Source organism: Meleagris gallopavo, chromosome 5, assembly GCF_905368555.1.
Source record: "Meleagris gallopavo chromosome 5, MGAL_WU_HG_1.1, whole genome shotgun sequence".
NCBI lineage: Eukaryota > Metazoa > Chordata > Aves > Galliformes > Phasianidae > Meleagris > Meleagris gallopavo.
In genome coordinates, this window is record NC_139408.1 from 13408887 (window position 1) to 13421622 (window position 12736).

Below are 12736 nucleotides of genomic sequence, written 5' to 3' on the forward strand. Positions count from 1 at the left end.
CTCTTCTGGAGAGATGAGTCAGCCCCCTGCCCACGCTGGGGTTATCCTCACTGCTGCCGCGGCTGCTCTGAGCGTGTGAGTGTTCCCTGGGGAGCAAGACAGCTTCATAGAGCTTGCAGTGCTGCGCCAGATCACATAGCACTGCCCTGCAGGGCCTCCCCACAGCATGGTGGGAGGGCTCTGGGAGCTCTTCTTCCCCATAATTACATATCTGCAACAGCCTGAAAAGGAGGTTGTGGTAAGGTGGGAGTCGGCCTGTTCTCCCACGTAACAGCAATAGGAAAAGAGGCAACGGACTCAAGTTGCACCAGAGGAGGTTCAGTTGGATATTAAGAAAAAGTTTTCTCAGAAAGAGCTGTGATGCACTGGCACAGACTGCCCAGGGAGGTGGTGGAGTCACCATGCCTGGAGGCATTCAAGAACCACAGAGATGTGGCACTGAGGAACACGGTCAGTGGGAATGGCAGGTCGGGGATTGGACTTAGTGATTTTAATGGTCTTTTCCAACTTTAGTGATTGATAAATGTTCCCAAACTCCAGGTGAGAGCAATGGAAGAAAAGTTGATGAATCAGAGGAGCCATCTGCAACCAGCCCCCAAAGCAGGACAGCAGCGGGTTGAAAGGCATCAGCATTTACCGTAAGTCCATGACATGAGCAGAACTTTTTGCTTTTTAGTCAGCCTGGTTAAAGACAACATACATACACAGGGTATCAGAGTAATCTGGCAAATGATAAGACTCCTTTCTCTCAACAGTGGCTAGCCCTGACATAACGAACACAACCCTACCAGGAGGTAAGCTTGAGCAGTTAAAGGGCACTTGATGTAAGTCTCACCTTCAGAGGGAAACATCTGCACTTATGAAAGGCAGATGGCTCCCAGTCCTCCTTCTACCACAAGGACGTATGCACATCTGTGCTCTGTAGCACACTCCACTTTTTCCTAAGGCAAGGTGAACACTAGAAGGGTGAGAGCAGAGGAGCCTAGGCAGAGACAAACACAGTGTTACCGCCTGTCTCAGGAGAGATACCAAAGAGCTGCAAAATAGAAGGGGAAGCAGTCCCATCCCACCAGAACCAACAAGTCTGTGTTTGTAACAGGCAGAAGTTAACAACAATTCTGGCCCTCCAGAATGTATCGTGCTGCAATGGCACTTGTTCCCTTCAGTTCTTCATTCTCTTCACTGTGTTTTTCCTCTGCTGGAGCTCCAGGTGGGAAGAAACAGCCACAGAAGAGTTAGCTTTCCACAGCAAGGCCTCCTTTCCTGAGCACTTTGCATGTTCTGTTTGTGACCAAGCTAAGGCCAAATTCCAGCTGATACTTTAACTTCAGCATTTCAAACTTCAGACACTTTAAATAATTCCCTGACACGCACTACACCTGTATTTTGGTACTTTATCTTGTGTACTGTATATTTGATTTTTTTTTTTTTTAAGCATTCCTTAGTTTTCCCCGTGGCAGCTATTGAGAAGAAGATGGCATGGTGAAGGAGGACACCTGATCCTTGGTAAAGTCTGCAAACACCAGACTGGTTTGACAACTCCGTGAATAATAGTAATCACATTCTCTACTTAATGAGAGACAGATGAAGTGGTATGCCATGTTCTAGGAGATGTTTACAGGACAGAGAACATTGGAATAACCACATGGCTTCAAACCAGGCAGTGATCTACATGTGGAACTTGGTTTCAGCAGTCACCAGGACCAGAAAATAAGCAGTCTGCAAACAAAAAGAATGCAAAAATCTGGTTATTGGAGTTGATAGAACATTTTACCCACACAGGCTGCTTATTTCTCCAATACCCCAGTAGTATCATTAGCATACTGAAAGTTTATCAATTCGTTGTTAAGGAATCATCCAAGCAGGATTTTACTTAACACTCATGTGAGAGCTCTTGCACTTCCTTTATGTGTCTTGTGCTTCTGTCATATCTGTCAGATAAGGACTTCTGTCTTACAATGCACAGATCAGCACAGAGCACTTGGTCTCAGCCTCTAGGCTCTCCTGTGATGCAGATGACAGCCATCACTCAGATGCACAGCACTGAAGAGGTTAACAGATACTGGCCTTTCCTTGGTTACCACCTTTCTCAGTAATTACAAAGGGAATAAAACTCTCAGGAAGCAAGGATTCCAGAGCAAAAAGCCACTGAAAGTGTTGCACATGCCTTTGTTTGGGTGTCATGCATCTGTTGCTTCAGCCTTTCACTGGGGTTCCTCTCACAGCTTTTCAGAGCTGCAGACATCTGAGACCTCATTCCAGGCTCTCCCTTCTCCTGGAGCTTGATCTGAGGGCAAATAGAAATTCAAAACAAATAGTAAACAAAACCAAGCTCTCCTGTGTGTACACATACACACTTGTTTGGAAGTTCCTCAGCTAATTTTACTCCCTGTTTTCTGCTCAATCTGGAATTATTATTTTTTTCTTCTTTTTGTCTTTCCACGCCTCGGTAACAAGAAAAACAAAGGATCAGGGGAAAAAAATATATATTTTTAAAGAAGAAAAATCTACTCCACAAAGAATGCTTTGTCCTGTGTCATGAACCTGCCCAGCTCTCCAACTCCAGATTCAACAGATGAGGCAGGCTGGTCATGCCTCCTAGTAGATGCTGATCAGGTGGCTGATTGGAAACAATCTTATCCACTGAATTTGAAGTAAGCAGCAATAAGTAAATCTGTTATTGGATGATTCAAATCAAAGTCCCAAACATCTGCAGAGTTTGGCTCTAAGTTATGATCTCATCTGAGCTATCACAGGAATTCCAGTTTTTCCTGGCCCAGGACTTGTTGGCCATTTGCAGAATGGAAACAGGAGTCAAAACCTGTCATCAAAAGATGAAGGAGAGGAGAGTGAATCCTAGGCAGGCTCCTTTAAGTTCTTGAAGCTGGCTTCCTCGCTGGCAGAAACCTAGATTAGCTGCAAGACAGTCAGTGGAACCACATGTATTCACCCCAACCAAGGATCTATTTAATTTTTTTAAAGAAAATCACAGCACTCCAAGAAAACTCAACATAGATTAAAATGTAATAACTTCAGGCCTTCACCTTACAGTAAGAGGACAATCCCAGTACCCATCAGAGAACTCCAAGAAGTCCTCCAGCAAGTGCAGATGCCTGACACCTGTAGTGCCTGCTTGCTGCATGCCATCCAGGAACACAAACCCTGCTGTATTTGGTATGGCTTAAGAAGATGGCAAAAAGATGAGCTTCCCTCCAGACAGTTTGAAAACCTCACTTTTCAAGACATCAGAAAGGAGCAAAGAAAAACACAGTTGTGGTACTTGAAGACCTGTAAGAAAACCTTTGCCCATGGTATTAAAACATTCCCTTCAGGAGAACATAGAGAGGAATGGAAGGCTTTGGAGGCAGTATTCTTATGCCAGGACAGTGTTCCATCACATCAGCTTTCTTCCAGTTTCAGCCAGAGGTCACAGCAAATTGATACCACCATCCTGATGCCTGTGCAGTGCCAGGTGATGCTGACAGCCTCCATGTCTCCTCGCCAGCATCAGTCCGTAGTGGACTGCATTACTTGAATGAGGAGTCCTAGAAGCAGAAGAAAATCTCTAAGGTCTGACTTCTTAAAAAAAAACAAAACTATACAAGGTGACTCTACTTATATGTTGTGGTGTTTGTGTACATTTTAGACATCATTAATGTACAGAGCGAAGAAGCAAAGATGTTTGGCTTTGAGCTGTCATTGAAATTAAAAGCACAAGCAGAGCCAGCAGAGCTGAAAATGAAGGGGAATAGAGCATGCAATATTTTTTTCTGGAAATAATGGGCAAGCCAGCAGCATAGCAGTGCCACTACCATAAGTCTTCCAGGATGCCCTTTACTACAGATCTCTGTGTTAATAGATTCTTTCAAGGTTTGGTCCATTACCAAGAGGCACAAATACTTGGTCTGCCCTAGCATGATATTGCTCAAGGATTCTGGAGGAAAAAGTCCTAATCGAGATCCTTAAGGTAATTCAGCTGTGCAGAAATTATCAAGAGCTGTTTTTCATTAACCCCAATTCACCAGCAGGGAAACTGAGGCAGCGGATGGCAATACAAAAGCGGCAGTAGAGGAGAACATCTCACCTCAGACTTCTCGCTGTTTGGCTCTGCCTACCAGACAATGTTGGCTCCTAGGTAAATAATGAAGCTGTCATATCCAAATGTTATTTTTAAACCACAAGCATTGGGTTTGGCACAAACTCCGGCAAAGCACAGCACGACCGAGGGAGTCCTGAGGAACAAGTGCCCTGCACAGATGGAGCTGCTTTGGGGAAACCTTGCTGTTCTGCTGGATTTGTGTAACCAGTTGAACGGAAGCCCAGGCTCCAACCTATCGGCTGCACAAGAGCACACAGGGAGAGCCTGACCGAGGACACTGAGGCTGTGTGCAGGGCTGGCTCCATCAGCCACCACCTCCTCCACCCTGGCCTCCTATGGCCCTGGCCGTGCCGGCCAAAGCCATAGGAGGGCAGCAAACCCTTGGCAGTCCTGGGGCTTCGTTCCCAACAGGATCCTCTTCCAGCCCCTGGCCCTAGGCAGCCAGACAGCCCCACACAGCACCCTTGGAAAGGTCAGCGAGGACTCCACTAGGGAACAAGGACCTGAAAAATCTCTTTGCCATGGGTGGCCATCTTAGCTCCTCAGCCACTGAGCTGTGTGTGTGTGGGACCACCAGCAGGGTTAGCGAGGCTCTGAGAAAACAGGTGAGTTGTGTAACACATGCTGATGTGCAGCTTGCAACTTTAAATTCCACATTTTCACATAAGACTACTGGAACTCTTCTGCAGGTTACTCTTCTGTGGATGTGAGCTCACTGAGACATCTAGGGCATATGGGGTCAACGACACTAAGGACTTTCATAATTGCACTGGTAGAGTAGCAGTACAAGGACATTCATACTGGCTCAGATCAAAGTTCCACCTACCTCTATATCCAGCTCCCATGGTGGCCAGCAATAGAAATGGAGAAAAGAGCATAAGAAAGGAGCACACAAGAAGTTCCTCCTGCCTAGGATGCACCCTGCCTCCAGTAGTACACTGCTCAAGTAGCTTTGTGGTGCCTGTGTCCACACATTTCCCTCCCCTGGCTGCAGCTCTGGCACAGAGCAATCTTGCCTTCTAGAAAGAGCGCCAGAAGTTGCATTTAATCTGTTGATGCAGACAGAGCTCAGACGCAAGAAGTAGGTGAAACTGCATGAAACTGAACACAACTCCCTTGCCAACTGTAATGAATTAGCCCTCGAATGACCCTGGATCTCAGGGCACAGGCTTTGTTTCAAGATCCACACTAAAGATGCCCAAAGCACAGACACTTAGGCTCCCAATGAAACTCACAGTAAAACTGCTTTCCTGGTAGGTAAGGCAGAACAGCAGGAAGACACACTTACTCAAGGTAAGGCGACTTACCCAACATCCCCAGTGGCAAAGCTGAGATTCACTCACAGCTATTCTGACTTCTCCCCTCCCAAGAGGGATTCACACTGTTTCTTTCCAGCTTGACTTTGCTCCTCTCCACCCAGTTGTCCTTACTAAAGAAGCTTCCCACAGTGCCTTTTAGTGCCATTTGGATGAGTGCCTCCACTCCACCAAATGGACTCTCACCCTCCACGCTGTTCCTATGTGTTCTCTTAATCCTGATTTCCCACTGAAGTAAAGAAGGAACAAGTAAAGCAGACAACAGAGATCCTTTTGCTTTCAGCTACCTTCCAGGGGAAAAAAAAATCCCTACTTCTCCCTCTGCTTTCCTAAAAAGAGCTGGTTCCCATCCCTCCATCTCCTAACCACTCTGCTATGCTATGCTTGACACAAGGATAACTCTAGGAAGTAGTGGACAGGTGACAAATGGGCCCACCCTTGTTTGTATTTTTCTCCTTATCTGGGAAAAAAAAAAACTTGGTCCTACCCATTTCCCCCAAGCTGCTCCATCTTAAAGCAGAAGTTTCCCCTCTGTCAGCCTCTGTGCATGCTCTCCAGATGCTGCTCACTTGCACTAATTGCCTCCCAGACTAAACAACCCTATCCCTGCTCACCTGCCAGCTCCGCTCCTGCCTGCTGAGCTCAGAGGGAAGCACAGCTGCTGCACCAGATCCCAGTGCCGGAATGGGCTTCTGGGGAAGGATGGGGAAAACAATGTCATGGAGGGGAGAGAGAGGAAGGGGCTTTGAGAACAGGTTGAGAATAGAGCCTTCTGCTTAGTTTAGCCATGCAGATGCCCAAGTTGAATGTAGGAACAGATGGGAGACTGCCTGATCCCTGCAGAAACGTGCCTTGCTCTGCAATCGGTGCTGCACTACATCAGACTGAGTGACTTCTGTAGTTGCTTCTGGTCATGAGGATCTAAAGATCTGGGCAGCACAGAAGGTAATGATAGGAGTCCATGCAGAAAGCTTGCAAAGCATTTGCCTGAAGGTACCTGACTTGCAATTCTCACAGACTTCACGAGCAGAAAAATGCCCTCAGAAATACTAAAACAACAAACCTCTTGCTCTAAGGGATCAAGGGCATACCTAGATAAAGTTTTCCCCAGCACTGCTCCCAGTAGTGGAGAACAAGGGTGGTTACCTGCTGGATGCAGGGGAAAAGAGCCTCCAAGCACGTATGACTACAACAATACCTGGAGCTTGGTCCAAGAAGGTTTATTAGGTTCTTTTCTGTATATTCTGAAACTGGGTTTGATTGCAGAAGGAATCACCACAGGTTTCTTTCCCTTGCCCCAGTAACACATCATGTACTATCCCTATTTCCTTCATAACCAGGTTGATCTAAAGAAAAAAATAAAAGCAGAATTATGCCTGAAATGCATGCTGCACAAAGTTACCTCTGCAGATCCAAAGTCCTGATTCCTCTTGGACTGTGAAAGCTCTCCACAGGTAACAGGGATTTCAGTTCCAGCCTCTAATAATTGAATGATCCTTTCCTGAATGGCCATACAGTTATGGAAGCATTGAGCCAGGGTAAGCTCCCTGGCATCCACGTGGCACCTGGAAGTCACCTCAGAATTGAGACAGCACCCTAGATGGTGCAGCAAGACCCTGCCACTGTTGTAAACAGGTTTAGTTAAGTTCAGCACTTGGCATGCATCTTGGGTACCAGCTATTCAACATATTCATTACACAAAGAGGCTGAAAGGAAAGCGAGGGATGGTATCTTCCAGGGCTCTCCTTTGTAACTACCTGCATAAGAACTCTGACAAAGTCAAAGAGAGAGATAACAGCCTTGACAACAACCATAAGTCACAAGCACAGGGTACAACTTAGGAAAAACATTCAGGAGCACCTGCCACATGAGAAGAAAGGAGTGAAACCTACCGAATGCAGACTCTCTGCCACTTATAATGCACGGCAGTGAATTGACGAGTCAGAGGAGAGCATCTAAATTATTTGTAACACCACAGCATGCAAACAAGGAACAAGACAGCCAAGTGGAACGAGACTTCCCTTGTGAGGAACATCATTGCAGGCAACAGCAAGTAGAAAAGAAACTTGGCAGGACAAGGGATGCTCCTGAGCACCACTGCCAGCCTCAAGCTGTTTGGTCCCTCCAGTTGTTAACGGGGCCAGAGCAATGCAAAACAGATGCTCCAGAGGTGAATTCAGCTGCATGGCAAGGGGACAAACTCAGAGAGGGAGGAAGCAGCTGTGTCTCCTTGTTCAGCTAGAAGTTCCTTGTCCTCAAATGCCACCAGCAGACAACTAAGTACCCACTGCACAAAGGTGGGGATGATGGTTAGAAGGTGCAACAGCTGCATGCAATATAATGACAGTACCAGACACTACCAAAACTAAAAACATAGAAAGGTTTCAGTCAGGAGGGACCCCTAAAGATCATTGGGCACAACCCTGTGCCACGGTCAGGGACATCTTTCAGTAGATCAGCATCTCACTGCTCTCATCAAGAAATATTTCCTCCTTATATACAGAGTCCAGGATCTCTGGAGATTAAACTAACTCCAGCCATCCAAACATGTCTTTTTCACAGACTCACAGAACAGCTTGGTTTGGAACAGACTTTAAAGATCACCCAGTTCAAATCCCCTCATGTGGGCATAGCTGCCCCTCACCAGACCAGGCTGCCCAGGGCCCCATCCAACCTGGCCTTGAGCCCCTCCAGGGATGGGACATCCACAGCTTCTCTGGGCACAGTACGCATCAGACAGTTTGCCCTGATGCTCCTCCTGCCCTGGATGGGCGCAATCCATCCATGGCTGGCTGGAGAATGAGTGAGGGAGGCTGGGGAGCCCGAGCACCACAAGAAATCCATCACTTCCCATACTGCACCAACAAGAAAGTCTCAGCAGTGAACCAAGCTAAGCCCTCAGCCAGCAGACAGCCTCTCCTCCTGTGGGATAAGCCTAGAGACACACTGGAAAGGGCCTTTTTCCCCCCTCCAGTTCCCCTTTTTCTGCAGATAGACAGAAACAAGGTCTTTCCTCTTCTTTATTTATTTCCCGATTGGTTTTCCGTGCTCTAGTTCTTAGAACTCATGTGACACCTATGGAAAAGTCAATGGATTAGTTATTAAAATACAGGCAGAACAAATCACTCCAACACTTGAATAACTGCATGGCAACAGCCCTCATGGAAAACGTGACTTGAACATAACAGAAAAGGGCCCTTTCTGAGAAGTTTTTGATTCTTGCTCTGAAAGGTAGCTGAGAATTATACCCTGGGTTTTATTCAATTGCCTATAGCAAGGGGTGTGCTAGGAGTGTTCCGGGCATGTTATAGGTGCCCGGTGGGTGTTGCCTGTTCCATGCATCCAAAGATCATGAATATGCTCAAAACACTGAGAGACTGCCTTTACATAATCACAAGCCGTTCATTATTAAAAAACCCAATGGACAGACAGACTTTTCTTTCTCTGCCCTCTGTTTTTCTGAGGTTTTCAGGTTTATACCCTCAAACTCTACATGTACGCGGGTGGAATTTGGTGATTTTTTTTCAGCTCAAACTTACAGCTCTTGTATAAATCCCATGATTCCAGGAGTTAAGTCTTCGGAGAAAAAAAAAAACAACACCAAATATAGGTTGGATATTAGGAAAAATTTCTCAAAAATTGCTGTCAGGCATTGGAACACACTGCCCAGTCAGGTGGTAGAGTTCCTGGAGGTATTCAAGAATCATGGCAATGTAGCACTGAGGGACATGGTTAGTGGGCATGGTGGGGGTGGGTTAATGGTTGGGCTTGGTGATCTTAGCTGTCTTTTCCAACCTTAATGTTCCTATGATTCTATGAAAATTACCCCAGACTGACAACTGTGACCAGCCACATCTTGCCTGATTAGGAGCATGGACACTGCATCCGTCCTCGTGGTACCTGGCTGTGTCAATAACTGTGCAATTGCACTATAGGTAATAGGAGTCACTAGGCTACTGTGTTGTCTGCTGTCACTGTCTGCCTGTCCTACCAGACAGCTCCACGAGGGGGGCAGAACTGACTCACCTTATGCTGGTGCAACAAGCAAAAATCCATCCCGCCCTATGAAACTCTGCTAAATACTACAGGCCACAAACAGGACCCCAGAGTGCCTTTAACAGGATTAGCATTGCTTGAACTTCACAGTCCATCTTCAGAAATTTAAAGGCAGAGTGTTGTAACAAGTCCCTGTCAGCATGAAGCAGCCAGGTGATGCTGTCTTACACCATAGGTGGAAGATCTTCCCAAGGAAAACAAACCATAACGGTACAGAGTCACTGCAGCGATACCCAAGCCTAGCATCAGCCGCAGGAAAGGGAAGGAGCTGTGGCTGGGCTGTTTGTGTTCCCCTTTGATCCCTGCCTGACTCCCCAGGAGTCACCAGGAACCAGGAGTAATTTATAATAAGCTTTAGGCTGCTCTGATTTATTCTAGAAGTTAAAGCCAGGTGCAAGGAAGTTCAATAGCCAGCATTTCTTGGCTTTTGCTGGGGGAGTGACGCATTAAACATGACAATTCCCCAGTGTGGCATTTTTTAGGCTTTGTCTACAATGGGCAAAGGGAGTACAACGTAACATTAAGACAGCATGTAGAAAGGGATCAGCCTTTTGCAGATAGGATGCACCAGTCCTTTACCGAGCTGCAGACACTGACCCTGGAATGCGACTCAAGCCATGCTGGGATAGTAGTAACAGAAATATAAAAAGCACAAGAAAATCCTGAAAATAACAAAAAAAAGAGTAAGTTTTCTAAACTGAAGAGTTTGAGGATAATTTTTACCCCGAAGTACTTTCAATTTCCTGAAACTACACGCAGAGAAATGGACAACACCAAGTTAGTTTTGAAAAGCAGAACTGCAGAAGTTATTCATTATCAGTAGGACTGATTGGAAATTCAGCCGCCGGCTTGGTGTTTTTTTTTCCTTCCACTTACAAACTGCTCACAAACGGATCCTAATTTTTCCCAAGAGAATCTACGGCTTTCAAAAGTATACCCCTGTGGGTGTGAAAGCCCACAAACATAATGGGTCAGCAGTACCTAACTCCCTTTGACTTCTTTGAATAACTCAGCCTTCCCCAGCCCATTGAACAAAACCAGCTGCTCTATTGGAGTTACTTGCATGCTCCCCACTTGGATTTTCACTTGCACATCACTGCTTATCTGCCCTGCAGTTTGATTCTACACCTCAACTGGGTGACCAAAGGCTTTTAAAGTAAGAGGATAAGCAAGGCTGAATAATGAAGAAGTCACTTACAGTTCATATTTTTTTGGACAAAACAAGCTTTTGTGCTAAAGTTTGTGAAGCCCTTTAGATTCATAAACATTTTCCCTACTGCTCAAAGGTCATCCGAATACTCATAAATAATCAATAATATAACTCTTTGGAGACCAGCAAAGCCAAGTGAAACTGAGACTTTGCCAGCACCTCCACAATACTGTTTATTCCATTAGTGCACCAGACTTGTGCTGGAGCACTTGACTCTGTCCTTTCTAAACGGAATGGAAGAAGTTGAACAGAAATCAAAATCCACTTGAATGAGTCAGAGTCCCACGTGATGACTGTCCCCTTGCAGACCACTCTGCAGCACACACTTCCATCACTCTGCGTGTGAGATGTCAAACCACTCAGCTATAAACCCACTAGATAATGAATACTAGCATCCTGTCTCAGTGGATTTGAGGATTTCTTCACTCCCCTCCCCCCCCCCCCCTTTTTTTTTCAGCGATGAAGTTTTAATTCAAGCCTAACTCCATCAAAACAGCAATGTTACTCATTGTTTCAGAAGAGAGTGGGTTTGGTTCCAAGCATGCCAAAAGGCAGAGGGAGGGAGATAGCAAGGAGGAACAGCTAAATCTTTTTGCTCCTCTCCTCAGCACCATTGCGAAACATTTCTCTGAAACACAAGACTCGAATTGCCATGTTTTAAACAAACCACGGTGTGTTATTGTACTGAGCTCCTGAAACGGGGAATGCAGGTCAAGAACTTTTGGATCTCTCAGATTCTAAGGTATACAAGCTCTGAATCATTGTTATCTGTGCCTTCTCTTTTTCATTTCCCCTGATTTTCTCTCCTCTTATTCCTTTTTCTCCTCTGCTTCCCTCTTCTTTTCTCCTCTCTCCACTTTTTCTCCCCTCCTTCTCTTTTCCCTTTTTTATTCTGCGTCCTCTTTGCTTTTTCTTTTCCTTCTCTTCTTCCATTCCCTATCCTATCCTAACATTAGAAAACAGCTGCAAGTTGAAACTTCAAATAAAACATACTGAAAAGCTCCCTTATGTATATTGACACATTTTTCATTCTCAGCTTTTCATCAAGGATACAAAACAAGTCTTCAAAAAATGCGTCTGCAGATGAGTGTGCATAAACACATCCGTGCACAAACAGCATGTGAAAACACATGAAGAGCACGTTTGCATGCTGTGTGCTTCTGCCTGCATATAGTGCTCTTTCTCTGACAGCCTTAGGGAAATTTGCAAGCTGGCTCCTGCAGGTTAGCTCCGTCCATTACAAACCGTGTCAGGATGAATAATGGGGGCAGGAGGTTCTGCCAGAGGGTCATGGAACAGCAAGTGCGTAGAAAGGCAGGATTGTCCAAGGGCTGCACACGGTATCAGCCTGGGTTTGAAATGCAGTGCCGGACAGAGACAAAGATCAAGTTATAGCCTCAGAGGCCAGAAGAAGCACAAGGCCCCTTTCTGCCTCAGTACAATAGAGCTGCTAGCAGCCAGAAGTGAATGACTACGTCCTGGTATACAGATGATATGCTATTCCTCAGACTTGAGGGTATTTTTCCTGGAAACCTCTTTCTTATGTATCTTTGCTCCAGCTAGTGAAAGATGAACACATTTCACTCAATACTTCAAACCGCTAGAACGGCGTATGTTTGGGAGTGCAGCAGAAACCTTCTTGGGCCCAAAGTTTGAACATGAAAGGCTGGAAAAAGTAGTAGAGAAAAAACACCAAGGAAAGGTTAGCACAAGAAATAGAGCAGAGAGAAAAATCCAGATGAAAAAATACATTCACTCCATACAGTATTATACCCACAAAGGATGTTATATGCCAGGAGCTGGAAGCCCTCTGTGTGCCAAAATCCAGGTCATTCACGCAGCAGTAACTGGTTCCCCTGAACATGGTTATTGTGACACAGCCAGTTTTTTCCACAGGACATCCCAGATCATTCTTCCCTGGTCCTCATCCAAGCCTGAATTTTTTTGCCTGTCTCCCACAGCCTGTCCTTGTTCTGCCTCCTTCTGCACAGCTGCTTCCACAACGGAGTTTCCACTTCTCTTAGACAAGGTCTTGCTTAAATTCTGAACCTCTTC

The 12736-nt window shown here is 45.8% G+C and overlaps 1 protein-coding gene across 5 annotated transcripts in view; it reads right to left on the minus strand.

The window, feature by feature from the left end:
* Nucleotides 1-1411: 1411 nt before the first annotated feature.
* LOC146544247 (uncharacterized) overlaps nt 1412-12736 on the minus strand; it is a 34131-nt gene continuing 22806 nt past the window's right edge. For all 5 annotated transcript variants that reach the window (XR_014883423.1, XR_014883420.1, XR_014883422.1 and 2 more), the window contains 2 exons: nt 2168-2287; nt 1412-1719 (listed from right to left, as the gene is read on the minus strand). Coding sequence is in view for 1 of the 5 variants with exons in the window: in XM_085224310.1 (XP_085080436.1) it covers nt 1669-1719; nt 2168-2287 (171 nt within the window). In the remaining 4 variants the exon portion in view is untranslated. The remainder of the gene's footprint in view (nt 1720-2167; nt 2288-12736) is intronic.